The sequence below is a fragment of the Clytia hemisphaerica genome, unplaced genomic scaffold, assembly GCF_902728285.1.
Source record: "Clytia hemisphaerica strain Z4C2 unplaced genomic scaffold, Clytia hemisphaerica genome assembly, whole genome shotgun sequence".
Taxonomy (NCBI): domain Eukaryota; kingdom Metazoa; phylum Cnidaria; class Hydrozoa; order Leptothecata; family Clytiidae; genus Clytia; species Clytia hemisphaerica.
Genome location: NW_027104162.1, coordinates 256,596 through 281,965, shown reverse-complemented (window position 1 = coordinate 281,965; position 25,370 = coordinate 256,596). Strand labels below are relative to the sequence as shown.

General features: G+C 35.6%; 2 protein-coding genes across 2 annotated transcripts; one reads left to right on the top strand and one right to left on the bottom strand.

Annotated features, from left to right (window-relative positions):
- The first annotated feature begins 326 nt into the window (after positions 1–326).
- Positions 327–10,825, top strand: LOC136814131 (programmed cell death protein 7-like). Its single transcript, XM_067070643.1, has 8 exons — positions 327–1,114; positions 1,407–1,547; positions 3,795–3,884; positions 4,681–4,812; positions 6,934–7,072; positions 8,418–8,603; positions 9,184–9,277; positions 10,597–10,825. Exons 1-8 carry the CDS (start codon positions 338–340, stop codon positions 10,742–10,744), a joined length of 1,707 nt encoding a protein of 568 aa, XP_066926744.1. The 5' UTR covers positions 327–337; the 3' UTR covers positions 10,745–10,825.
- Positions 10,826–11,152: 327 nt separating this feature from the next.
- Positions 11,153–23,825, bottom strand: LOC136814133 (uncharacterized). Its single transcript, XM_067070646.1, has 11 exons — positions 23,649–23,825; positions 22,804–22,836; positions 22,399–22,470; positions 16,862–16,945; positions 16,206–16,295; positions 15,607–15,696; positions 14,652–14,723; positions 14,117–14,245; positions 13,412–13,660; positions 12,649–12,765; positions 11,153–12,084 (listed from the first exon to the last, which is right to left on the bottom strand). The coding sequence occupies exons 1-11, from the start codon at positions 23,746–23,748 to the stop codon at positions 11,960–11,962; spliced, it is 1,161 nt and encodes a 386-aa protein (XP_066926747.1). The 5' UTR covers positions 23,749–23,825; the 3' UTR covers positions 11,153–11,959.
- Between the last annotated feature and the right edge of the window lie 1,545 nt (positions 23,826–25,370).

Below are 25,370 nucleotides of genomic sequence, written 5' to 3'. Positions count from 1 at the left end.
GTCAACTAGTCCATGGTGTTGTTTTTTTTTATTTACGCTAGATTTTCGAACGATTCAATTTCAAAACATTCGATTCCTGTCATTGTAAATTAAAATTGAAAGCAACATGGCGGACTAGACAGCTTAAAAGCTGGACATACTTCTATCATTAAAGAAAGCCTGATCCTGTCAAGTAATTAGAGATCACTGTATCTTATCCAATCAACCAATCAATCAAAAGTTATGGTACCAACCAACTTTGTTTAGACCCCCATAATTACCTTTGTATCATTGAGTTCTCATTCGTTTTCTAATTTACTAATGTTTATCATATTCTGTATTTTCAGATTAATGAAAAATGAATAATAACAATAGAGAACAACCACACTCCAACCAACACCAGTTGAATCCAAATGCTCCATTTTTCCGACCACCACCTAATCACCATGGTAATTCACCGAGGTGGCCTGGACCACCACAACAACCCAATTGGTCTGGAAATTATCAAGATATGAATCAGATGAATTTCCAACACCATCCTAACCGTTTGAACTTGCCGAATATGACAGGACCTCTTCCTCAAAATCACCAGTTTCACCCTAACCGTTTCAATCACCCTGGAGCTAACATTCCATCACCGAATACACCACATCCTAATCGTTTCAGTAATACTGGGTCCTTTCATCCTAGCCCAATGAATATCAACAGACCAGGAACTCCACCATTACAAATGAACCAACCACGACCTTTCAATCAACAATCAAACCAAATTGGCTTTCAACCTATGATCAATCAAAACCAAGCGCAAAACCCACCGAACGAATTTCTCCAAAAGCCACCCGCAACCTTTACAAACCAACAACAATTTCAACCACTTTTAGATAATGGATTCCCACCACGCCATCCTGGCCCACCCGGAGCTCACATTCCGCCAGGCGCCCATTCAGGGTTCCTACCCCCACGCCAAGACATGGGCGCGCAACCACCCTTTATCCCTGGTCAAGGTCCAATCAATGATAAAGATAAACATTTAGATGAGAAAGATCTCCTCAAAGAGAGAATGATGAAAATTGTTTCTAATTGGATGCAAAACCGAACTTTCAATGAAAATAATCAAACTCAAGATTTATTGAAAGTATGCATTTATTTTTTACATATTTTACTGTTTAAGTTTGAATGTCCTCGGCAAATCTTTTAAACCTATTAATCTATCAAGATATTTCACCCTAAAAATGTTATTATTAAAATTTGCCAACTTCTTATAGACCCGGAGGCATGACTGAACTTTTAGAGTTTTTTCGAGTTTGTAAAACTTTTATACAAAAAAAGGTCTCTTGAAGTCTTAAAGTTTTGAAAAGAGCAAATCTTTGATGCGACCAGAGAAAAATTTATAGTACCCGCTAATTGTGAATACTTTCTGTTTACAGATCCACGAATACAAGAAAGCAATGAAGAACCTTTCATCTAAAATCGATCAATTACGTCAGTTGAACGACAAAATGGCTGGTAATGTGCATTGTGATCCTGACCAATGGTCTTCTCTACTGAAAGAAGTTGCTTCTCTTAAGGTAAAGTTTTTATTTCTTAGTTCCAAGATGTTAAACTCACAGATATCTTAGATAAAACACTATACATGTTTTTTTTTTATAAGCAAGTGTTTGTCCCTTGGTCAGGCTCGAGTATGCTTAAGCTTTCAAAGCATCCAGACATAGAATATGCTTATTATATGCTTAAGAATTATTATGCTTTTGATTCACCCAACCAAATTTTTTAATAAAATCTTTAAAATTTTGTTAATATTCGATTCAAAAAGCGTTTTAGATTTTGGAGCAGTAGAACGTGTCTCGTCGTGAAATGTCTTTTTTAACTTGACCACTTTCAAACCTTTTTGAATAGAAAGAGATTGACTACTTGAAAAATATTTCAGGCTGGCGTATATGCTTATGTTATGTTTAGAAATTCTGCAAATCTGAGCCTTCATATGCTTATAAGTGTTATGCTTATAAAAAAACATGTATAGAGCTTTCCTACCCTAATTTGAAGCAAAATAACTCGCCATCTTGGATGAAGTGACGTCACAATTTAGCTTGCGAGATCCTTGAAATTTTGAAGCCAATGCAGTGTCAAACAAGTTTCAAAACTAAGGTCAATATTTTCGAAAATATTGGCTATTCTGTAAATTACACACTGATCACGTGACCGACCCAAAATTTTCCTTAAATATATTTTGATATATTTAAAACATATCTGGAAAGTTTCATGGCCATACATCATGCATTTGATGAGATATATCCATTTTCTTAGGCCATACCCCCTTTGAAATGATCACCCTCGAGGCCACGCTGCCCCTTCTTTGGAGGGCCATAAGTCTTGGTACAGACACTTAGAAAAGTGCCAACATAGTTTTTCTGACTCTCCAATAGTCAACCTTTCGAATGGTGCATAACACAGATAGTCCTTTTTGGACCTACCCCGGTGGGGTGGAGGTCCTATAAATTAACCCGTGTTCGTTCGTTCGTTAGTTAGTGTGTTAGTTACCAGCTTTTCTCGAGATTGGCTCATTAGTTTTTTCTGATTTTTGGCACAAAGGTGCATGACCACAAACCCTCCAATGTGACGGAGCCCGATTTTCGAAAAAAAAATTTTTAAGGCAAATTTGGGCCAAAAAACGGCTTAAAAACGGGTTTTTTGGACTTTGTAAAAAATTGGATCATTAATTTTTTCTGATTTTTAGCATGAAAGTAGGGTACAATCATAGTTAAAGGATGGCTCAAGCAGATTTTTGCAAAAAAATTTTTTTGGCTCAAAAATCGCATTTTTATCTATAAGAACCACTTTTAATAAGAATACATCAATGTTCTTAGCCATATTATTATTATTATTTTTATTAGTTTTTTACGATGAAAATGTCACGGTGGAGGGTAATGATTTGAGTTTTCTGTAAACACTTATTATTTTTTTGGCTGAAAAACGAAACTTTATCTATAAGAATCACTATTTATGAGCATAGATCAATGTTATTAGCCAAATTGTTTTTTTATTATTATTTTTTCTAAGAGAAGAAAATGTCACGTTAGAGTGCGACGGTTTGAGTTTTCTGGAAACCTTATTTATTAAGCTGTGCATTTTTCTGTCTGATAGTAGATAGTGGTTTTTATAAAGAAAAGCGCTTAATAGCTTTTTTATTTCTTTTTCAAAAATATTTTTCAATAGTGTTGATAGTTTCTCTCAATAGATATGCTTTCATTTTCTTTATTTTTTGTATTTTGACCAGTTATGTCTTATGTGTTTCATTGTTTCAATGTTCACTGATTAGTTTGATAACCAGGTAGGTCCATAAAAGTATCGCTTGTTTTGATACCAATTCGGCCCTTATCTCATGGACTATTTCTACTGTGACCTACTTTCGACAGGTGGATTATTTCTTTTGCTTGGAAAATACAGAGTAGCTCTATCTAGTGCTTTTTTTATAAGATACCTGTGGTTGAACTACGTTTATCACGTTCAGCTAACGTAATATGAACGTCATTTCAACTTTTTGTTATATCAACGTTAGGTGAACGTTTTGAACATTACATGAACCTTAGATTAACCTTACGCGCAAGCTGATTTAAGGACGTGGTCAACGCCCTCTAGAAACCTTTTTTTAAACTCATTTGTTTAAAGTTATGTAAACAATTTCAATCTGATATTTTCAGATATTTCAAGTCAATAAGCTAACTAATATCAAACAACATTTGACCCTCTCGTTTAGGTTACAAACAGATTTCACTGAAACAGTTTTCACGTTGAATGCTCACTTCTCTTATCTTTAGGCCGATGTCAGTCGGGTACAGCGAAAGTTGATGGCGACAGAACAAATCGAATTTATCGAAAAATTGATTCAAAAACGAAAGAAACGAAGGGTACTTTGCATATTAGATTTTTGTTTTTTATTCGGTACAGTAAATGTTTTTTTTTAATAAGCAAGTGTCTGCCCCTATATCACGCTCGCATTATGCTTAGCATTCTATTGTTCTTAAACAATGAATACAGTCATTGTTTAGGTACATAAAACTGAGCATGCATATGCTTATATTCGTTATGCTGATAGGAAAAAAAAAACATATAGTGCTCCAAAGTTCTTCCCGTCCTAGACAGATTTTCGTCAAAGGGAAGTATAGTCTTTATGCTTATCCTCTAACGTTTTAGAAGCCGCGATAATGTAACGTCAATAAATCTAAGTTATTCGAATGCTTATAATAGTTTGCACTCTACCGCAGAGACTCGGGAATGTTTCTAGAGTTTTTGCGGGAATTTGCTTGGTTTGATTTAGCGACCACATCACTGAAAACCGGAATTTTTCATCTCGTTTCTTAGTGAGTTCTAACTTGACGATTTTCGAAAAAATAGAAGCCTTTCAAGTGTTTTGACGCAAATTCGATTATTTTGCTACTGCAGGAGTTTCGAAAATTAAAAGTGACGTCAAAACCCGGGCTCAAAACATTCGAAAAAGTCGTAAAGTGGAATAGACGTTAATTGCGCAAAAAAAAACGCGGGTGACGTCTAGTACTAGTATAGGCTAGGTTTGATTTAGTTGTGTCTAAAAGTGCCGTGCGCCGAGAACAAATGCTTCTTGTAAATTCATTATCCCTACCCCTTAAAAGCCTACCACGCCGCTAAGGGTTAATAGGTATATTTATCTATTCGGTTTATTCTCAGGAACGTGAAAGACAAACTCGAAGATTGCGAGCAGGCGATCGAATCAAATCGATGAGTAAACGAATTCAATCGAACCAAGAAATCGATGACTGGCGATCCAAGGAAACTGCAAAACTTCAAATGGATAAAATGGTGAAAGATTCATTACTTCACTTTTTAACGATTTTACCCACTGACTTTTATATATCCCTGAACCAAGACATTGTGATAAGATTGCTCACGGGAATTTCTAACCCGCGCGAGCAAACCCGCACCTGGCAATCACTTTTTAGACCTGTCAATCATTTTTTAGACCTGTCATGTCAATCATTTTTTAGACCTGTCAATCATTTTTTAGCAGCTAGTTTTCCTTTTCTTTCACTTGTGGTTCTGAAAAAAGTGATTGTAAGATAATAGAAAAGACGAAAGTCAATTTTCATGCATTTTTTTAGTTGAAAGTTTTGGAATACTGGATTTTCAAGAGAAGGGAAAGTCATGACTCTTGACTCTTGACTCTTACCCGCTAACCAGCCTGATCCATTTTGAAATACTGTACTTGAGTCAAACTGTACTGTAGTCAAAATTTTTGTTTCTTAGAATTATAACGGGAATTTTCAAAAATATCAATAAGAGATCATAAAACCAGAAAAAGTTTGGCCAATGCTGACAAAATAACACAAACTTCAACGCACCGTATAGGATTCGAACTCTCAAAAACATCATCCGCATGTATGCCAGCGCATCGCCTTATCCGCTCAGCCACCCAAGCTTGATAGAACCGAAGACAATGAGGGCGATAATTTTATTTGCCATGATCTGTATAATTTTATTTACCCTGTCAAGGTATTAACTTCTTAAACAAATGATTTTAGATCGTTTTCAACATGCGGGAGCCGACAAGCCGATCACTCCATCGAGATTTTCAGGGGATTTTCATGACTCTTTAGTGGGACTGCAACACAAACGGGCTGTTTACCCTGTAGAATTTCCATCTGGGGGGTTAGTACACCTCTCCAATCTTTTTAAAATCTCAAAAGACTGAGGAGAGGAGCTTTGTCTGGCATACAGTACCCATATACAGCAGACAGAATTCACAGAGCGTGGCGATTAAACACGTTCGCGCGGAATGCGGGTCAAAAAATTCCCGTGAGCAATCTCGTTATTTATCAAAAAGTGAACCAAGCTATATCCGCCATCTTTGATCGAAGTTTTTTTTGAATTGGTACCCGTAAAGAAGCCATTGCAGTGTCAAAAATTAACGTCTAACGGCGCTACATCATTAAAAGTTTTCGAGGGAAAATAGATCTAGCGCTCTCGATGCATTTGCACCGCTATTGAGTAGTGCCGCCATTAGGGTACCACTTTTCAAAAAATCAAAGATTTTGCTTGGCCGGGGTTGAGAAACTTGGTCCAGGGTATATAAAGGTCAGTGATTTTACCTTGCTCTGTTTTTCTCTAACAAATGAAATAACTCATAAAAAACCCTAAATGTGTTGATCAATAGTTGTACCAAAATGGTAGCACTTCCCAATAGTGCTGTTATACATCAAATGGTTTGATTTACTTCGCTTTGAATACTTGTTATGTGACCACGCTGATAGCAAAGTTTTAAGACTGCAGCGCCTACTTTGTGGGTACCACTTTCAAGGTGGTATCTAGAAAATAGGCACCAAACATTTGCCAATAGATCTTATCGGAGTTTTTGATTTTTCTAAAACATCGATGCATTGTGGGATTGTTTCGGGGGTATTACAATAGAATCCCCTCGAGGAATTCCTAAGAGATTTCTATTGTAGTACCCCCGAAACAATCTCACAATGCATCGCTTTTTTAGAAACATCAGAAACCCCGATAAGATCTATTAACAAAGGCGCTCAAAGGCTTAACGAGAATTCGTCTCATAACTGAATCATTACCGAGTTTATGTATGTGTGTTTTTCTGCGACGGATACGGTAATGTTCTGATTTGTCTACATCCTGACTGACTGAGGATAGGTAAATCAGCACTTTTACCGTCCTTGATGATTTTGCAGGTCAAAACTGCGGGTTGTTCCAAATCTCAAAAGTGCAAATACCTTATCGGGAAAAACTTCGTCGGGGAAAATTTTCGTCGGGGAAAAATATTCGTCACTTGCTAGTAGTTGGTAAACGCATCAAGGCCGGGGAAAATTTTCGTCGGGGAAAAATATTCGTCACTTTGCCAAAATTTCGTCACTTTTCCCCGAGGAAATTTTCCCCGATAAGGTACATAAACTCGCTATTTTCTTCTGTTAGTTGGAGTCACTGCGAACGGAGGCTGGTGAATCTTTAACCGAGGTCAAACGAAAACAGAACGAGGCTAGTGAAAAAATAATTGTGTTACAAAGGCTAAAAGAGTTACGTGATCTTCGAAAAGGAACGGCCATTTATAAAGGTAAGTAATTTCATTCTTGAAAAAAGGATTCACGACTCATTGGTCGTTTACCTTTGGTTATAAGACAACACGTGTTTTTTATAAGCATACAAAAATTCGAAACCAATCTTGGAGATGCTTAGGGGAGGTCTTGACAAGGCTGAAAAATGCTTATGAAGATGCTTATATCCTAAGCAAAATTTTAGGGAAATTCCAAAAACCCGTAAAATTCCAGCCAAAAACAGACACAAGCAGGGAAATACATTTTTCGTACGTAATGCCTAGCTTATGCTTAAATGTTTGCTACATTTGGGCCTATATATGCTTATAAGTGCAATGCTTGGAAAGAAAAAAACATGCACTGGACCAACGATGTAAAAATAATAGATAACCAACTTGCCTTGATTCTCAAAAAACATCCATGTTACGGTTGTAAAAATATTAATGGCATTTTGCATCGTAAAAAGTGCAATTAAATAAAAAGTTGCTTCATTTGCAACCTTCTATTGGACAAAATCGATCACGTGATGTATATTTTTCCAAAATTTGGGTTAGAAAAAGTGTATTTTCCTATAGGCAGCCTCACAGAAGGAATTTTTTAATTAGATATTATTGTTCTATAAACATTATCTGTTTATTTTGTATCATGCAACCTTCATGCAATTTTCATACGTGAGATATCGCATTTCAAATCACATATATATTTTTCAGATAACAGCATTTTATGAGCGTTTATTTATCCAGATGAAGATTAAGTGGTATCAGGCCGATCCGTAGTCAATTTGTCTAAAGATTGGTACCTTTATCTTTTGAAAAAAAATTCCAAAATTTGCAGTAAATAACAATTCAAATTTTCTATCAATTCAGTGGATGTCAAAAAGTGTGTCAAAATCTAGCTAAAAGCATAACACGCACTGCACACAGAGCTTTTTAATAGAGTGCTCATTTCAATAGGAAAACAATGGTTGTTCTCTTGGGAGAAGTGCCTTCTAGAGGTAGTTGGTTATCTATTATTTTTACATCGTTGACTGGACAATGACTACGTTTCATTTAAATAGATATCAAAAGTTATTATTCTGGATAGATATTTACACTAGGGTTATCTCGCACCAGAATATCTATCCAATTCCATATACTAATGAACAAATGGTATGATGATATGTACTGGGGAATGGGTCCTACTCTTTACGAAGTAGGAATTCCTCCTTTTTCAAGTTGGAACGCTTAGCGCTGTCCAGACACCGCTGGTTCTGTGCACACGAGACACAGATACCATGATGCATAGTGGGTAATTAACAAAAAAGTATACTTTTTGGGTATACTTCTAGACTCATTTTCTAACTACATCAATTTCAAACTTTTTCAGGCATATTGGTGACAAGCAAAGAAACTGAAGCATTCGAGGAGAAAATCAACAACGCTATCGAACTTTTGAACGAACAGAAAAAGGTTTACGAGGACGAAGAAAAAGCGTTACGCGTTTTACGTGAAGAAGAAGTGGAAGGTTTCGAACAAAAAGAAAAAGAAAAACGAAAGAAACGGAAACAAAAACGTAAGCTTGGTCAATTTAAGTTTGGCCGATTGTATCAAATGTTATGATCAAATACCTTATCGGCCCTATTTACGCCGGCCCTTATTGGCGTTATTTTTGGGCTCGTGGCGTAATAAAGGCCAGCGTAAAAGGGGCCGGTGTTAAATTAGGGCCGGCGTAAAAAGGGCTGATAAGGTAGATAAAAAAATGTACTTTCATAAAGGTGAAACTCTTTATCGAAGATAAATGACGCATCAAATTTGAAGTTTGAAGTTGGGGCAAAACCTTAGGCTCCGTAGCATCTTTCGTGGGACGCAACCGCCTGTGATTGGTTCGAAAGAGTAAATAGGATTTTCAAACGTTAGGCCATTATTACTAACAAATTTTTCTTGCTCAAAAATTTAGAGAAAAATAAATCGAAAAAATTCTAATGGCACATACTCGACGATCGCTATTGTACGCACGACCTTTTAAACCAGACAAGGTTTCAATGATAGGCTAATCAAACTCAGTTCCCCTCTTGCTTGGAAAAAATAATATTGTTTTTCATCGATATATTTCCGAGGATAGGTATCTATATATTCTGCTCTATCTTTTTCAGATGAACACGATTTAAATTCGATTGACCCGATGGTCGTTTTCCGTTCATATTGGTTGAGTGCCGAACAAAGTATTCCAGCCCTCGTTCAAATAAGGTAAGAAATCTCTCGGACACTCAAAATTACCTGGAAATCCGAATACGCGAATTTCCTATTAGCAGATTCAAGTAAAAAAAGTCACGAAAAAACGTCGAGTAAAGCTCTGATCAGTCTGATTGGCTGAAAATTGCACACATAAGCATTTTTTTTCTTCAAAATATCCAGAGTATGAAGTAATCTCTCAGCCAATCATAGCTTACTCGACGTTTATTTTTCGTGACTTTTTTACGTGAATCTGCTTATAGAAAATCCGAATTTTAACTCTTGGCTACAACCTCGACCCGATAAAATCCATACCCAATTAGACTGGGAATCCAGTCGTTTATAACGTTTTTGTTGAAAGCGGGAAATTTTTATGTCGGGATAATGGTTAAAATAAACGACTGGGCTAAGGTGGTTTCCGTAGCTTACGGGAGTTCAAGCAGGGCCCGCAGATTTCTGCGGGGTGAGAAAACAATCATATACAACAAAATATATAAACAAATAAAAATTTCAGCCAATGAGAATTTCTAAGTTAAAGAGAAAAAAAAACAAACCAAATCAAACCAACAAGACCCCCTAAAATGTTATCCAAAAACATGAAAAAAGAGAATTTTTATGAAAAGTTTGTTGTGCACAAAATATTCTAGACGACTATATTGATGCTCCTGTCGAGTTTTCTACTTCCTATTTTTTACTGAGTTAAGTCGTCTAGCATGCTAGACTAATACCCAATGGAAAATATCGGATCCCTGGGGAGAAAGATTAGTCTGTACACAAACCAGATATATACGGCTAATTTCAAAATTCATTGCCGTAGAGGTACGATAATCGTGAGAGAAAGATATGCTGATTGATTTTATCTCTGCCGGAAAAATATTCTCACGCTCTTGCCCACGTAAACATTTTAAAGTCTGTCTTCTTAATACAATTTTCAGTGGAGGCAGAATATGCTATAACTTTTGATAGAATTCGAATTAGATAGCGGTTTTGTGCTTGTTCAAAAGATAATCCAGGGTGGAATATTATCAAAAATCAAAGATTAAATTTCATTTTTTTGAGATCTTGAGAGATTCGATGTATAGAAAATTTTAGACATAAAATAGGTTTTTATTTTTCCTCTACAGCGTCTGAGGCCTTTTCATAAATTGTTTTGAGTGCAACGACTGCCTCGTTTTGAAACCATTACCAAGTTGACTATATCCCTTGAGACTTCAAGTATTACTTTTAAAATAGAATGAACTTCTCATGAACTTCTCTTGGACCATAGCGATATTTTAAAAAGCCTTGCTCCTGAAAGGTCTATTGATTTAAAATTACATTTCTGTTATTTTAAGGTCACTTTGGGATACTTACTTATGTCCTTCACTGACGACCGGCTCATCTCGTTTACCGGACGATTTCCCTCCGGTCGTTCCGCCTTCTAGCGATCACTGGAAACGATTTCTCGTACAGAAAGAAACGAAAGGAGCAAAGAAGACCTAAATTGTTTTCACATAGATATGTTTTCATCAATATTTTTATCATGTTTATATCGATTATCAAAATAGAATTCACTCATTTCAATTGTATTTGTATTTTTGAAGTCCTACTTTTTGAGAATATATAGGGAAGATTTTTCTTCGAGGCCGTCTCCTTAGGAAGGGAGCTTGATTTGAAAATAAGTTGGGCTCTCAAAATGAATACGACTCTCACATTTTACAGAGAAATCTAATCGATCTAAATTTGAGCAAAACAAATCTTATAACCTCTGTCTAAAAAATGATTGGATCTTCCAAAAAAAACTTATTTTCTCACGTTTCTCACCCTTACAGTGGACTTTGGGGAAGCTAAAGCGCGGATTTAGAACTAGAAATCAATTTTATCGGAAGCGAAATGTGTACGAATACAGTGTAATACTTGAAGGTTGATTTACCGCAATTTTTTTATGTTAGTATTGATTACCCGACACTAATTTTTTGGGGGAGCAACACAATGAAAGATAATTTTATTAGAAACAAAATAGATTTTAAAACAAAAAATTTTAACCATAAATTCATAAAACATAATTTCTGCTCACAAAAATAAGAATTTGAAAATATAAAACGAAATAAATTTTTTTCTCGTTTGGTTCTTTGGCTGTTTTTAACAGATACTAAACTTATAGCGATAACCGTATTATTTTTTCGACGATGCTCCAAGCTCAAGAATTCTAAAACTCATCAAAGTTTCCTAAATAATAAAACATTATGTACAAATAATAAACGAAGATAATAGGTTTCTAGATTACAATAATACTGACAATAAAATCAATGTATAACCAAGGATTGTTTGATAAACGTATTACCGTTGTTGTGCATAAGATTCTCTTTCCCGCATCTACCTCTTTCCTAACGGAAAAAGACCAAAACTCCGGGTAGTTGAAAAATAAACTTCGGAAAGCTAGATAAATAAATTTCGTAAGTAAACACAAAATTTTCCGTATCTTTAGAAGAAAAACCTGTCAAATCTCGTGCCGGCTATCCCGGGAAAATAGCGGAAAGATTCCGGAAGAGCCAGGAGAATATTAGTGCGGGAAAGGGAATCTTATACAAAACGATGACGGTAAACGACCAAAAGTTCATCGGTTTATAACAATGGATTTTATCAAAATTTAAGCCAATCACGTTATCTTTCCTGTAAATCAACCAATCTTTTAGATTTAAACCAATCAGATCTCGTTTAACAGAATCCACATTCTTTGTTACAGTAATGGCGCATTTTATCTTCATTTTCGACACACCAGTTCAAATCCGTCTTCCAGAAAGCACAATATTCATCAAACCCACGCTCGTTCAAACATCCTCCTGTAAAATCGGAAAATATTTTTATAATCTCTTCAGTGTTATAATGGGCCATCTTATATTCATACAGGGAGGTGGATGAACGCGTTTCCAGGGGGTGTAGTATGAAAAAATAATTTTGCAAGGATGTAAATTTTGCCATTTTCCAGTGGTTTTCAAGAAATGTTTTTTTTTTTTTGACTTGAAAGGATTATAGTCACCGCCCAATTGGCATTTGGTAAGGAAATAGAAAATTTGTATTTTGTGAAAATAACTTTTCGCGAACTGTTAGTCATTCATGATGATTCGCGGAACAAAGTTCGTTGTTGGTAAGAGCCGCCAAAGTAAATGCAAATGCCAGTCAAATTTAACAAAAATCTTTTAGGGTAAAAATTATATATGATGTCAGCCTTTTTATGTAAAAACTGTTAAAATTCCAAGTATTTTTTAAATAGAAATGCCTAAAATTTCCCCATCTGCCAAATTAAATACCCTCCAAAGATCACATTTTGGCCAAACGGCAAATTAAATACACGCCAGAATTAGTACACTTAAGGTAGATTAGAGGAAAATAGGAAAGCTACATACCACCACAAAGGTTGCAAGTATCCGGACAATAAGTATGCATGAATTCTCCTGGTTTGTATCGACTGGAACAATCCTCCTTGAAAGTGGTGCATGCGTACTTGTATTGATCAACACATGCTAGAAAAGAAAAGAGAAGGAAATGTTAGATAATGCCTTTCTATTGGTTGAAATCGAGGAATGGTCTTTCAATTGTTGATTTCACGAGCTCCATCCAGAACATGAAGGTTGTGGATCTAAACGGGTACCCTAAGTCAAATAACGCTGAACACTTTTAACCATAGTCTTAAGACGCCTACAGGCACATAGTGAACAAACAAAACATTCCTTTAATTTATGATACGCGTCAATGCAATGTCTTCTAATAGGCCATTTCACAGTCGAAATGAATCATGGGTAATCAGGACCACCCCGCAGTGATAACGACTTTCTGTTTGTCTAAAATTTTGGATGTTTTTGCGTCTGCTGTTATTGAACGAGAAGTTGTTATTGAGGTGCAATCAGTCCTGATTACCCATGATTCATTTCGATTGTGAAATGGCCTATTACATCACGGAACCAATAGCTGATTGGTTGTAAGTGACGTAAAATCAGTCAACACTTCACTTGCAACCAATCAGCTGTTGGGTCCGTGGTTGAAGAGAAATCAATGGTGCATATCATGAATAGTCGAAGTACCTTAATAAAAGGGACCATTTTTTCGGACTATGGAATCATCTTCTATACATATGATTTCCAAGGCAGTGATAATCTGTCGCTTTATTACCTGGGCAGTTAGATCCAGCATTATCAACTTTTGTAGTGACGTCATCCCAACAACATTTGTATTGAGTTTCAGAGCATTTTGGTGGGGCAGGTGCTTTACAATAACCACACGATTTGTAACAAATATTTCTCATTCGATCAGTGTAACCATCCATGAAACAATAATCCAATCCTTGAGGATTGTTTCTCGATTCTTTGCGTAGGCTTTCACACATTTCATCACTTATAGCTCCAGAATTCTTACATTCACCTAAAAAATACAAGCAGTTGTGATATACCTTTAACGGAACTTATTTTTGAGCGTTGCGTTTCACTATGACACTAAAAGCTGATCTTTATATACTTATACCGTTTTTTATATTTTTTCAATGTGTACTCTTTGGTGCCTAATAAACGCCCTACCCCCGTTTGTTTATTTTACGATAATTTCCAAATCCCCGAGATCTTATCAGAGAGTAAAGTTGGAATGGAAAAAAATAATAGTGTCGTTACTTTACATAGACTATAATCGGAGCGAACCTAGACCCAGTACACTTATATTCACACATATTCAGTCTTATTAATTTGTTGCTTCTACATTTTAAGTTTTCTACTATAAAAACTAAATAACTTATTCTCAAAGCATATCATTTATTTCATTAACAACATGGAATTGCAATGCTTTGCTACTATCCCTAAATTATCGAAAACTTAAAAAAAAACTTACGACAGTATTGACAAGTTTTATCGCAAGCTCCTTCCAATTTTTCACGGTAATTTTCACAGTACGACTTCAATCGAGCACAATCTGAACGCACGTCTTTGCATTCGGAATCTTCTCGTCGGAAAATTTCGTCTATTGGTGAAAAAAAATGAAAATATTCTTAAAAAATGGTACATGCAATTAAAAGTTGCGAATTATTGAAAGGTCGATTATCTTCAAAGCTACTTTGAGGTTTTGCTGCGGTTTTTTTTTGTTGATAAAACCTGGTACAACAACAACCATACATGTCACTGCGCTGGGACCGTTACAGACATATAAGGCGTATCATAGCAACAACACAAACAGTGTCACTAAGGACACACCAAGCGTTGACTGGAATACTTCCGAAGGTCTACCGTACCAAAGATACAAATAAGTACCAAAGATACAAATAAGTACCAAAGATACAAATAAGTACCAACTTTTAGGATTAAACTTTCGCATAACAGAAAACCACAGTTGCAAATTTCAGATTATTAAATAAAAAAAATAGACCTACCTTTTTGGCTTCCACGTTTAGAGTTGCGAATTTGATCCAAAATGCTTCCCAAAGAGCCTTCCAAATATGCCCCTAGAATAAATGATTTATATGATTATCAAATTAAAGAGCGAAGCTTTACGAAGGATTTCTAATTGAGAGCTAAGTAAGTAGTAAGTAAGTCTGTGACCACAGTCGGAGGCGACCCGAAGACTCCTCTTTCCATAGCTATCTACCTGAAGGTAGGGGAGAGCGCCACTTTTTTTCCCTAGATTTCTCCACTTACCCTTGATCTTTCTCTTAATTGCTGAGCATCAAGCAGAGAGGCATCAAGTACCATTTTGGAAATTTGGTATGACTCGGCTGGAGGTTGAACCCACAACCATGCAAACTGTTGCCGGATGCTCTACCATTGCACTACGGTCGCTTAATTAAGATCCAGCCATCATTTTTATAACCTTGACAGAAGCCGAGAAACGTTTTTTCAACCTTCTCCTATCATGGGCGTAATTTCGACTTTTTCTACATAATACACCCCCTTCTCACAGACCCGGTAGGATTTTTTCAGCCAGTGGGGATAAAAATAACGGACCAAAACGCGATGGGGATCGATTTTCAGGTGTTTTTAAAGGCTGGGGATTTGAATTTCATTGCTTTTGAGCCATAAAACTCAGTGAGGATGGAAAGAATAGCACAGTATTTTGCAGTGAGGATTTGCTTATTTGATTATTTTCAGCGGGAGAAAAACTCATCGTAGTATAATTTTCCAATGGGGACGATACTTGGCCAATTTTTCCATTGGGAAGGGGTCCCCGTTGGTCTGTGAGAAGGAGGCGCCATAATCCACATAATAGACCAGAGTTTCAAGATATTTCCTGGAATTCAAATGAGTCGTTAGAAAAGATTGTTCAGAAATAACGGAGTGTAACGCTTTTGAACGTTAAATGAATGTCAACTTGACGTTGTGATAACTCACGTTTGAAATGTTGATCGATATCATCTTGAGATGATTGTTTGTAACCAATAATGTTGTAAAATTTGTTCTTCAAGTCGTCTCGCATACTTCCTATAATGAAAGAGAAAATGTTGTCAGTAAAGACCTTTTCATAAATTACGTCACGAACATCACTTGCCTCGTATTCAAAAAATTACCATGGTGATTATGTCCCTTGAGACATTAAATGATTTTTTCATGAATAGAAAGTAGTTTTAATGAAATCCGCTGGGAGTTACTCACCATGGCAATAATTTCAAAACGAGGCAAGTGATGTTCGTAACGTAATTTATGAAAAGGTCTATTGTTGAGAAGATACATGCAAGTGGATCTAGCTGAAGAGGACTGGGTCCGAGTTGATGCACGCATCGATCTTTTAGTAGATGAATGTAAAGCCCGGGGTCCAATTTAAAGCTTTTTTATAGACTGGATGGCGCGATTACTTCACTGGACTCAGCGTCATAAAAAATTATCAAAAAGCAAAGTTCAGCCAAATGTAGACTCTAGTCTAATGAATGTAAAGCAATTTAGACAATCGCGAAGGTCGAGAAGGTCGAGAAGGCCTTGGAAATGCTACAAACCTGTTTCTCTGATGTCGTCCATGAGTTCATCAAAGGATAAACTGGAAGCTGATTTCTTTGATGCTTGTCTCTTTGAATGGCGTTCCAATTCTAGCAGTAAAAAGTAAGAAAATAAAAATCCTAAAATAAATATATAAATAGAGCAGCGGTCTTTGTTAATTGAGTTTAGTTTTGTTCAATAAAACAATATAACTGGTATATGTCAACCTCTCCCCCTCCAGAAGCGTACCCATGATGTTTCACAGTTGGGGAAGTGGTTAAAGTTTTCTTCTTAACTTTTACAGGAAACACCAAAAAATTTAGAATTTTCATCTCTTAAATTCTATCAAACTACCACTTAATGTCTGAAAATGATTTAACCCCCTGCATTAATAACATTGAATCTGCCCCCTATCCTTTTTTAGCGATGGATATTGAAGAAGCAAAACTTCGAGGATCTGTTTTAGGGTGAAACAAGACCTTAACTAGACCTTAACTACCTTAACAAGATCCCGATTGTCTAAATGAAGGCTAAAAACAGATCCGACCAAAGCTCGATGTATAATATAGTTGCCGAGTAGCTTCAAAGTTCGATGTTGCAAAGAAAACGAACTAAATTTTACCTAATTGAGTCTTCCTAGGTATAAGAAAAATATATGAAAAAATGAAATATCAACCTGCGTCTAATTTCTTCATAGCGTCTTGCATGTGTTTGGTATTTTCATCATTCGAACCTCCTCTAGATCGTTTGGCCTTCAAATCTGGGGGAGAAAGAAATTTTTAAACCGTTAATTTTAAGCGAAGGGGTAGAGATAGAATGTTAAGAGAGATGTAATAAATAAACGGATCAGTCTATCCCAAAGATTAAATTTAAATTCCTTCTAAAAGGTTAAAGTTATCTAGGCCTTTTAATGGTTCCATGACTTCCTTTTGAAGTATTTTAGACTTATGAAGTTGAAAATTCAACCCATTTCCCGGTGACACTTTGCAGATGATTTTTAAGGTTTACAGCTTTTTTTTTAAAGAAACTAGTTTTACAAAGCAGCCTTAATGTTTCTTTTTTGACATAATCAGCCTATTTTTCATGCAAAGAAAAAAACACATTTGTTTTGATTGGAAGGTTCTTAAAAAAAACCGAATTAAAAAATGTTATTTTCTCATTCTCAGCCTCAGCATGTTTCTTAGATGTTTCTTAAGTTTTAGGCATTTTGAGTCTCATGTTTCTTAAAAGTGTATTTCTTAAAAAACAAGCAACATGCTGAACGGACCTACCTGGTGATCAAAATCAGATAAAAATAGAACAAAAAGCAAGAGAGTATAAGAAAGTGTAATGAGCAGCTTGAATATAGGCACTTTTCTGCCCAAATTTGCTCAAAAAATTATTTTTTCGAAAATCAGGCTCCATCAGAAATTAAATATTACCATTTTATAGCACTATGCAAAAAATAAGAAAAAAACACCAAGCCAATCTCGAGAAATGCTCATTTTCCCTAAATATGACAAAAGGGAGTTTCCCCAAATAAGAAAATCCGATTTTTACGGCCAAAGAAAATTTTCCGAAAAAAAACTGCTTCAGTCACTTTTTAGAGAATCTGGCTCTCTCCATCTTTCTGCCAAAAATCAGGAAAAACTAATGAAGCAATTTTGCACCAAGTTCAAAAAAAACTTATTTTTAGGTATTTTTTGGCCCAAACTTGCTAAAATCCGTATTTTACGACGAAAAAAATTTTCCGAGAAAAATTACTTCAGCCATATTTTAGGGTACCTTGCACTCTATCTTTCTGCCAAAAATCAGGAAAAACTAATGAAGCAATTTTGCACAAAGTCCAAAAAACCTTATTTTTTAGGTAGTTTTTGGCCCAAATTTGCGAAAATCCGTATTGACGACGAAAAAAATTTTCCGAGAAAAATTACTTCAGCCATATTTTAGGGTACCTTGCACTCTATCTTTCTGCCAAAAATCAGGAAAAACTAATGAAGCAATTTTGCACAAAGTCCAAAAAACCTTATTTTTAGGTAGTTTTTGGCCCAAATATGCCCCCCAAAATTTTTTTCAAAGATCGGGCTCCGTCACTTTTTAGGCATTGCTATTTTGTATCATTATGCAAAAAATGAAAAAAAACTAATGAGCCAATCCCGAGAAAAGCTACTAACAGGCAAATGGTAAAAGGGAATTTCCCCAAAAAACGAAAATCCGTATTTTACGACGAAAAAAAATTTTCCGAGAAAAATTACTTCAGCCACATTTTAGGGTACCTTGCACTCTATCTTTCTGCCAAAAATCAGGAAAAACTAATGAAGCAATTTTGTACCAAGTCCAAAAAACCCTATTTTTAGGTAGTTTTTGGCCCAAATTTGCGAAAATCCGTATTTGACGACGAAAAAAAATTTTCCGAGAAAAACTACTTCAGCCACATTTTAGGGTACCTTGCACTCTATCTTTCTGCCAAAAATCAGGAAAAACTAATGAAGCAATTTTGCACCAAGTCCAAAAAACCTAATTTTTAGGTAGTTTTTGGCCCTAATTTGCCCCCCAAAATTTTTTTTCAAAAATCGGGCTCCGTCACTTTACAGCCATTGCTATTTTGTATCATTGTGCAAAATATTAAAAAAAACTAATGAGCCAATCCCGAGAAAAGCTTGTAACAGAACAGACGAACGGACAACGGTCAAATTAAAGGACCTCCCGGTATGTCCAAAAAACGTGTAGTGTAATCGTTGTAACACCCCCTCCTCACAGACCCGGTAGGATATTTTCTCGGTTTTTTTTTAAACTCGATGGGGATTGATATACCCATACTGTAATCTTTATGGCTGGAGATTTAAATGCTTTTGTTTTCAAGTCAAAGAATTCAGTGGGGTGGGAAAATAGCATAATATTTTGCAATGAGGATTGGTTTATTTGATTATTATCAGTGGGGACAGAAATTGGAGAATCATTTCCCACTGGGATGATATTTTGGCCAATTTTTCAGTGGGAAGGGCCCCCAGTGGGTCTGCCGTGAGAAGGGGGTGTGTTGTATATTATAGTACAAATTTTCCATCTAATGTTTAGCTCTATGGCTGGTTTTGGCCTTATGGAAACTCTATCACATAAGTAGTAATAGTAATATCATAGAAGCCGTCTATTGCTTGGACAAACTTTTGTGTTTTATGAACAATGTCAAAGCAAACAATTTGGTTAAAAAAACAACCTAATGTTTGAATTTGAAAACAAACTGTTTGAATTTATATATCACTTAGCCCAGTCATTTGTCAAACACAGAGATACGTGATACCAAATGACAATACATGTAGTCTTCATTAGACAAATTTCTTTACCGTTTGTCTACTAGATTATTTTCAGATTTTTTATGTACACGAATTTTATAAGTATGGTACTTTTATAACTGATTGTGAAAATACAGCGGAATCTCGAACTTCTTTTATTCAAATGTCTTCTTAACTCGAACAAGTTTGATCGTCCCTTCAGTCAACAATGCCTTAAACTAGTCTGCATAACTCGAAAGTTTTTTAACTCGAACAAATTTGCGTTTCCCATGAGCTTTCGAGTTATCAAGACTCTACCCCACCACATTTTTTATAAGAACCAGTCAATTTTAGCTGAGGCTCAGCTACTCTTATTTTTCGTGATTTTCAGGCTTAAAATCTTCTCAAAATATGACTTACTTCAGCTTACTTAGCTAATTTTGAAATCTGGGTAATAGTATTTTTCTCTAATTTGTTCAATGATTTTGGCGCTCTAGTAAAAACTGTTCATAAAAAATGTAGGTTATTTTTAAGTTTGACAAAATATAAATGTTTTTATTAAACGGTCGTCATTTATGAGTTGTTAAAAACTAACATAGGATTAAAATAAGGATTTAGAAAGTATTAAGTCCTCCATGTTGATCAATGTAGATCATTTGATTTGGTTATCAGGAGTGACTAAAAACAAAATCCAATGAAAAGAGAAAACAGGAAAATTGTGTAAGTTTAGCCGATTTTTTTAGCTCCACCAACATTTATTGAGTTTGTCACTCACAATACTCACACCCACAGACCTATACTTCCTATACGAAGCTTTTTAGCTGTATAAGATGAGCAGAGCCTACCAGATTAAACTCTCATGAGCCACGAAGAAAATTAACCCTTGGATTTCGAAATTCGTCTCAGCGAGTTCACAGCGGCGAAATAACAATTCGTAACTTGATACATTTTAATATTTTTCCTACCATTTTTCTGTCTAACATTTTCCGGTCTGTTTCGAATTGAAATTCCGTTTTCTCCGATACAATTTAATTAAAAGCGTATTTCCTTCGAATTATCTGATAATAAATGGTAGATTGACGGCTGCCCATGCTAAAGCTTTGAACGCGCGGGTCGATTACCTATCGAAGAGGAATGATAGACTTTGATCTGTCATAACCCCATTCAAAAGCTCTAATACATAAGCTAGGAAATATTGCAGTATGACCCGCCGATCCCCGAAAACGAGGGCGAGGGCGGGGGTTCAAGCCTCTCACTGCGAAAAAGGTGACTTGGTCTTACAAAGTCCAAAGTTTTCAGAACCTCGGTAGGTTTGACTAAAAAAGCCTCTGAAAAAGTCACATTTTAAAATATTTTTGTGAACTTTTTTTTTTTAAAGTCCATGACAAAAAAGTATTAATTTAAAACAGTTTGCTTTTTCAGGTTCAAAATCACGCAGAGAGTATTCTTCAGGCGTTTGCAAAGGTCATATTATTTTACAGACGGCATTAAATTTACAAAAATAATACGTGGTCTATTTTTCCTCTTTCTCATAGTCATCATAAAAATATGTGACGTATGACCCTCACGTTGACCCTTGTTTAAAATAACTTTCCAATTCTTTAACATTCTAGACACTTTGACAAGATTTACATGGCAATAACAAGGTGTTTTCCTTTTTAACAGTCAAGACAGAAAGGCCTCCTCAAATCAAATTACAACTTGCAAAGGCGGGGAAACTTTCTCTAGGATCTGAACCATAAAAAATATATAGGTTGGCAGGTTATAATGACTTAATTATGCGAGACCAATCTAAGTTATTGCTCTACGGGCCCGATCGACCCTGCTTTTTCCAAAATCGAAAATTAATAACATTAAATTTGCAAAGGTGAAGGAAGAATGAACTTTATGAGTTTTTTTGCAGATAATTTTAACTGAACAAGTTGAAAAAGTGTAAATGCATCCAAGAACTTAGATGAATCTAAAAAATATCAATGGAAATGGCACGAATGTCGCCCATCGTTAGAAAGGAAAAAGTCTAATACTTCAAAACGTCACTATTTTTTAGAACTTGACCTTCCGACTCTAGATTTAAAGAAATTTATTTCTACTATACCGACCGACCGACCGACCGACAGACCCATATTTTTCTGAAGGTTTCCCGTAGAACAGAAATTAAATTTATCTTGCCTTACTGCTTCAGTAAAACCATGTTCGTAGCGTAGAAATTTCGGTCAAGTGGCCGATTATCGATTTTATCCGTATATTTTTCTTGTCAAAATTTGAACAAAAGTGATGATTCCAAAATCCCCGGTGGGGGGGGGGCACTGACCTTGACGGCCGAGGAGGACGTGTCGCTGGAGTTTGAAAAATAGACCCTGTTAGGTATGAATATTTGGCAAATTTAGGACCCTGTCAGCAAGACAAAATTCGAGAATTTTTCCCAGAATTTAACCCTGAAAATCGGCCCAAATGACTAAAAGTAGACGAACGACCCTATCCTATCAATCCCATGTTAGATAGGAGAGGATTATGAGATGATTGGTTGTAGCTATGTGTAACTATGGCCTTCTTATACCTAGACATAAGATACCATAGTTCTGGCATTTTGACAAACAAAAACTTCAAAGATGAGTTACTATGTGAACATCTTTGGTTTTGTGGTTAAAGTGGAAAGATAAAAGAAAACATTGACCTCAAAATACCAAAAATTGTAGTTCGATGTGCTACAACCTCTTGTTTGAGAGAAAAGAGGTATCAAATTATGCTAACCTTCAGTTCGAAGGAGAATAAACGGAAAAAATTTAAAATTGGTGCCGGGGTTTAAAGGAATGACAGTCTTAGTGAAGGTTTCAAAGTAGTTTTTTATAAAGCAAATCCTCTAAAGAGGATGTGATTTCGAATAGTTTGTTTGAATTTTTCAGTCAACACTCGACATTCGGCTCGGATATACCCATACCCTCGCAAAATTAAATAATTCTCTCACCTTTTTCCAATTCTTCCAGCCTCGCTTTCATGTCTTGTAGAGAATCAAGTGAAGACAAACTGTTCTTTTTGACTGTAAAATAAAAATAAAATAAAAATAAAATCGAAGTTAGTGAAAAACATTCAAAATTCAGAAAAAGAGGAATTCACGGGGAAATTTATTTGGAATCAGGCTTTAGAAGGCAGCTCAAAGGATAATACTTTAAAAGATTGATCATACGGTTTTACATTCAATAACTAGGCTTAAGTGGTCAAAGCAAGGTTTTCTGTTGAAACATTTTCTTGAATTTACGTAATGAATTTTGAGATCGAAAAGCCTATTTACTTCGCTGAGACGGAAGAGCTTTTTACATTGGTAGGAGAGTCAAAAGAACGGTATGGTAAAAAAATTTTTTGTGTAGCATACCTTCTTTTCTGTCTTTCTGGGCGATCTCCAGTTCTAAAAATACAAATGATGGATGTTATTTATAAAAAGAAAGTACGAATGGTTATGATCTAGTCTTAGCAGCTTACTGTGAGGAAGTCTGTGAAGCTTACCACAGAACCCAACTGCTGAAAACGATAGTCATTTCTGAATCCGTGTGGACTATGGTGATTATACCCAGGCCGGTTCGTTTTTTTCCCTTACGTGGCGGGATAAAAATGATAAACGATAATTCTAAGCCACAAAATTTGGGCAATTGTATATATACAGCCCGGGGGGGGGGGCAGCTGGGCAAAAGGACCGACGGGTATGTGCGGGTCCTAAGGGTACCTTTTCCAATATGTTTAAAATGCACTGTAAGGGTCGAAAAAACTAGAGATGCACTGTAAGGGTAGAAATTTCAGAAAATTCTTGAAAAATCTAGATATTTTGACCAAAAATGCTAGAATTTTGATCATTTTTTGCACGAAAGGGATCGAAAATTTGGGGGAAAATGCACTCTAAGGGTATGATTTTCACTAATTTTTGCTGCACTGTAAGGGTGCAATTTTAAAAGCCAATTTTTGGCCCGCACATACCGTCAGTCCGCAAACCCAGTGCCCCCCCCCGGGATATACAGTGGACTCTCGCTAATTCGAACTCAAACGGGGAATCATAATTGATCGAATTTCAGAGAGCTTCGAATTGTAGAAAGTATTTTAAAGAGTTTCTCCTTGACAGGGAATGGAAACGAATCTCGAATTATAGAAAGATTTTTGAATTATAGAAGTTGGAATAGGCGAGAGTTTATTGTAATCGTATAAGCTGAGGGAATTAATTACACTAACCTTTTTCAAGCTCTGCCATCAGATCTTTCGCTGAGTACGCATTACCATGCGTAGCCAAAACCACAAGTAAAAAAGTTACACAGACAAGTAACCGAACCATCTTTTCTCCACTCTATAATGATCAACGTTGTGTCTTTCTTGATTTCTAGAGAAATAAAACGTTAAATGAATTTTAGCGAATTTTTTGATTCCATTTATATAAAAACTAAACACAAGGGATGATGACATTGTCAACCACTGAGTACCATTTTAAAAAAAATGTTTAGAAAACAAACAAAAAATGTCTTTTAAATTATGTGTAAAAGCCAAATAAGAGGATCAGTACTTTTACAATACATAACATGCCAAGTTGTACCATTTGTTTAATCATAATACAACCATTACACACTATTATACCATTGTCATAATATGGGAGGATGCTATTATCGTTTTTTATAAGAATATAAACTGATATGTCAATCGTACAATGGACTTTAAGACTATGTTTAGACATTACAATTCGAGACGAAACGGTTCCGAAAGACTGTATGGTCACCAAAACCAAAAACCTTTGTCATAGTATGGGAGGATGCTATTATCTTTTTTTATAAGAAGATACTGATCTGTTAATCGTACAATGGACTATAGACTTTGTTTGTTCAGACATTACGGTTCGAAACGAAACGGTTCCGTAACACTGTATGGACACTGAAAAGAAAGACTTTACAAGTAGGTTTAAAAGTTTCAAAAAGACACTCATAAAATTAACTTTTTTTAATTTACTATCTAAGACCGTCATAACAACACGTACATCTAACATAACGTTCAGAAATTGTTAGATCATGGACGTTCAAACAACGATGCGTGTCAATTTGGACAGGGGATAAAAATAGGATTAGGAATTGACAATTCGTAATGACAAAAATCAATGGAAATAAAAGGCTAATTCAATATTTCTGAAATTGTTTTTTTTTCGGTACTGCGCAAGAAATTTATCAAAGTCATCTTAAAGTAGGTTAAGCAGAATTGGATTTGTCGTCGATTTCAAGGATTGTAAATGATGGTGGACATTGTCGAATTTTCACTAAAAAATCCAGACAGCAACAGGGATGTTATTATAATTTCAAAATTACCCGTCTGTCAACTTCCCTTTAGAGAATATTTGACTACACTTTTATTAATCGAGTCTGTCAGTTTTAACGACATTGCTAACCTCCGGGGAGAGGTTATGTGCGGGTATGTGCCGCCCGACTTTTGACCCTCGGACCCTTAGCGGGACTAAAAAGGAGAAAAAATAAGAAAATTGTACGATTTTTACGACCCTTATTGGGACTAATTTGACCAAATTTTGATCTTTCAAGGAGCAAAAAGTTGAAATTTCTCTAGTTTGACTGAAATTTAATTTTCTGCTTTTTTCCAACCCTTACAGGAACTTTCAAGTCCCAAAAAAGCACCCTTAAGGGCGACACATACCCGTATCTTTCACTTGCCTAAGTACCTCAGTTATCCAATTCACTCAATTTCAAAAAGTAATTTGTTCTAACTCAAAAGTTTTCTTACAAGCATCTGCATTTCTCGAGAGTAGAAAAAATATTTCAAAAAATTATGGTAAGTAGGGATTAGCACCGTGTCAAAATAATACCCTATGGTGTTTTGTGTATAAATATGAGAATCAAGCTATTAGAATAAGGATTGTAAAATGTGATGATAGAAATTTTAGAAAAACACTGATTATTTATTGCT

Bases quoted from the DNA above. Each gene is read 5' to 3' on its own strand.
- LOC136814131 (XM_067070643.1), top strand. From the start codon at position 338: ATGAATAATAACAATAGAGAACAACCACACTCCAACCAACACCAGTTG. The intron at 1,115-1,406 runs GTATGCATTTAT...TTCTGTTTACAG, and splicing joins AAACTCAAGATTTATTGAAA to ATCCACGAATACAAGAAAGC. The intron at 1,548-3,794 runs GTAAAGTTTTTA...TCTTATCTTTAG, and splicing joins AAGAAGTTGCTTCTCTTAAG to GCCGATGTCAGTCGGGTACA.
- LOC136814133 (XM_067070646.1), bottom strand. From the start codon at position 23,748: ATGGTTCGGTTACTTGTCTGTGTAACTTTTTTACTTGTGGTTTTGGCT. The intron at 14,724-15,606 runs GTGAGTTATCAC...CATTTATTCTAG, and splicing joins TATCGATCAACATTTCAAAC to GGGCATATTTGGAAGGCTCT. The intron at 14,246-14,651 runs GTAGGTCTATTT...TTTCACCAATAG, and splicing joins TAAACGTGGAAGCCAAAAAG to ACGAAATTTTCCGACGAGAA.